Genomic DNA, 3671 nt, shown 5'->3' with positions numbered 1-3671 from the left:
ATCTATTTATCTTCCAGAATCTATTTACTGTACTCGCTTTTATACTTTTTTAGTGCAAATATTAATAAAAATCCTCGTTCCACAATTATGATATGTAACAAATTCGTTGAGCAAAATAAAAGCGATGCGGAGGATTACGAGGAGTATGATAAGAGCATGATGCCTGAAAACCTGCCGCAAGAGATCGAACAACTCAAAAGTCAGAAGAAGCCTAATATAGATGAAACTGAAGTCGTTAATTTGGGTGATGAAGAGACAACAAAGGAAACATGAGTCAGCATACACTTGGAGGATGAAAGAAAGCAGGAATTGATAAGTCTGCTTAAGAAATACATCAATGTATTTGCTTGGTCTTGCGACGACATGCCTGGTTTAAGCACCGATATCGTCTCGCATCGACTACCGACTAACCCTGCGTGTCCACCGGTAAAGCAAAAGACGAGGAAATCCAAGCCAGATTTGAGTTTGAGAGTCAAGGAGGAGGTCACCAAGCAGATAGAAGCCAATGTTGTGAGGGTCACAACTTATCCCACCTGGCTGGCCAACATCGTGCCCGTACCAAAGAAAGACGGAAAGATAAGAATATGTGTAGATTATCAGGATCTCAACAAGGCTAGTCCAAAAGACGATTTTTCCCTCCCAAACATTCATGTTCTCATTGATAATTGTGCGAAACATGAGTTTCAGTCGTTTGTTGATTGTTTCGCGGGATATCATCAAATTTTTATGGATGAGAATGATGCAGAAAAAACATCCTTCATCACACCGTGGGGGTATACTGCTATAGAGTAATGTCGTTTGGACTCAAGAATGCCGGTGCAACTTATATGAGGGCCATGACCACTCTTTTCCATGATATGATTCACAAAAAAATCAAAGTGTATGTAGATGATGTCGTCATCAAATCTAAAAGGAGTACAAACCATTTGGATGATTTACGAAAATTCTTTGAAAGGCTGAGAAGGTATGACCTAAAGTTAGATCTGGCTAAATGCGCCTTCGGAGTCCCCGCAGAAAAGTTATTAGGATTCATCGTTAGTAGGAGAGGTATAGAGTTGGATCCGTCCAAGATAAAAGCAATCCAAGACTTACCACCCCCTAAGACCAAGAAGGACATAATGAGTTTCTTGGGAAGACTCAATTACATCAGTCAGTTCATCGCCCAATCCACGATCATTTGTGAACCAATATTCAAGTTATTGAAGAAAGATGCCGCCACCGGATGGACTAAAGAATGTCAGAAGGCTTTTGACAAAATTAAGAAGTATTTGTCTAACCCACCTATATTGGTTCCACCAGAACCGGGAAAGCTGTTGTTGTTATATCTATCCGCTATGGATAATGCCTTTGGATGCGTGTTAAGGCAGCATGATGATACAGGGAGGAAAGAGCAAGCCATTTACTACTTGAGTAAGATGTTCACATCGTACGAAGCTAGGAATACAATGTTGGAACGGACTTGTTGTGTACTGACCTGGGTTGCGCAAAGGTTACAGCACTACCTGTCCGCGTATACCACATACTTAATTTCGAGAATGGATCCACTCAAGTACATATTTCAGAAGCTAATGCCTACTGGAAAGTTGGCAAAATGGCAAATCTTATTGAGTGAGTTTGACATTGTGTACGTGACACAAAAAACTGTTAAAGGGCAAGCTTTAGCTGATCACCTTACAGAAAATCTAGTAGATCAAGATTACTAGCCGCTCAAGACCTACTTTCCTGATGAAGAGGTGTTGTTTGTAGGAGAAGACATCTCAGAGTCATATGATGGATGGAGAATGTTTTTCGATGAAGCAAAGAACTTCAAAGGAGTCGGAATTGGAGCAGTCCTAGTTTCAGAAATAGGTCAACACTACCCAATCTCGACGAAGATTAGGTTTCCTTGCACGAATAACATGGCAAAATACGAGGCTTGCATTCTCGGGCTTAGGATGGCAGCAGACATGGACATTAAAGAGTTATTGGTGATAGGAGATTCAGACTTATTGATCCATCAGGTGCAAGGAGAATGGACCACCAAAAATGTCAAAATCTTTCCTTATGTGCAATGTGTTAAGGAATTGAGCAAAAGGTTTACGAAGATTGAATTCAAGCATGTCCTTCAAATTCAAAATGAGTTCGTCGATGCCTTGGAGACACTATCTTCAATGATTCAACATCCAGATAAGAATTACATCGATCTCATCAAAGTGGAGATACACAGCCAACAAGTATACTATTTCTATGTAGATGAAGAGCCAGATGGAAAACCATGGTATTACGACATTAAGAGGTTACTCAGAGTGGGAGAATATCCAGAAGGCGCTACTGGCAAGCAGAAGAGGACTTTAAAAAGAATGGTCAATCACTTCTTTCTTAACGGGAAAATTCTATATAAGCGGACTCCAGACCTAGGATTGTTATGATGCATCGATGCCGCAGAGGCCACAAGATTATTAGAGGAGATACATGCAGAAACCTGTGGACCCCACATGAACGATTTCATGCTTGCGAAGAAGATTTTGAGAGCTGGATACTTTTGGATGACTATGAAGAGGGATAACATCCAATTCGTGCAGAAGTGTCACCAATGTCAAGTTCATGGAGACTTTATACGAGTTCCACCAAATAAACTCAATGTGATGGGTTCTCCTTGGCCATTTGCTGCTTGGGGAATGGATGTTATTGGGACCATAGATCCTCCTGCGTCTAATGGACACCATTTTATCTGGGGCGCTATCAATTACTTTGTAAACGTGGGTTAAGGCCTCAACACATAAGGCCATAACAAAAAATGTGGTAGCAGATTTTGTTCGTAACAACTTAGTCTGTCGGTTTGGAATTCCAAAGTCAATCATAACAGATAATGGAGCCAATCTTAATAGCAACCAGATGAGAGAGATTTGCGAAAGGTTTAAGATATCTCATCAAAATTCCACGGCTTATCGACCACAAATGGATAGAGCGGTTAAAGCTGCAAACAAAAATATCAAGAGGATCTTGAGGAAAATAGTGGACGGTAATAGAAAATGGCATGAAAAGTTGCCATATGCTTTACTTGGATATCGCACCACAATCAGAACTTCTACTGGGGCAACTTTCTATATGTTGGTTTATGGGTCGAAAGCAGTGATACCTGCGAAAGTAGAGATTCCTTCATTAAGAGTCATTCAGGAGGTTGATCTAGACGACGCTGAACGGATTTGTAGTAGAATCGAGCAGTTGATGCTCATTGACGAGAAGAGATTGGATGCAGTCTATCATGGTCATCTCTATCAAAATAGAATGATCAAGGCATTCAACAAGAAAGTTAAGCCTCGTCGATTCACACCGGGAGAGTTAGTATTGAAGAATCCCTCACCAAGATGAAGCCAAAGGAAAATTTGCGCCAAATTGGCAAGGTCCTTACATAGTTCACCGAGTACTCTCAGGAGGAGCAGTAATCCTCGCGAAAATGGACGGCACAGTAAGCACAAAGCCGATCAACTCAGACGTCATCAAGAAGTACTACATTTGAAGACATTAGAACTAGTTGTTTCTTTGTAGGTTTTGCATTTTTCTCTAATATAACAGAACTACGTATTAGCCTGATTTCCCACGGCGGGATACGTAGGCAGCCCACATAGGGTTCGATTTTCCTTAGAAAACCCAAAAACATCATCCTTTCATGTATTTAGAACTACGCTCGA

General features: G+C 40.8%; 1 protein-coding gene across 1 annotated transcript; it reads left to right on the top strand.

The window, feature by feature from the left end:
• Window positions 1–1781: 1781 nt before the first annotated feature.
• On the top strand, window positions 1782–3351 carry LOC124899607. Its single transcript, XM_047414547.1, has 3 exons — window positions 1782–2313; window positions 2425–2738; window positions 2833–3351. Exons 1-3 carry the CDS (start codon window positions 1782–1784, stop codon window positions 3349–3351), a joined length of 1365 nt encoding a protein of 454 aa, XP_047270503.1.
• The last annotated feature ends 320 nt before the right edge of the window (window positions 3352–3671 follow it).

Source organism: Capsicum annuum, chromosome 6 (assembly GCF_002878395.1).
Source record: "Capsicum annuum cultivar UCD-10X-F1 chromosome 6, UCD10Xv1.1, whole genome shotgun sequence".
Lineage (NCBI taxonomy): Eukaryota > Viridiplantae > Streptophyta > Magnoliopsida > Solanales > Solanaceae > Capsicum > Capsicum annuum.
The sequence above is the reverse complement of the archived record's forward strand: the minus strand, read 5'-3'. Positions and strand labels throughout refer to the sequence as shown.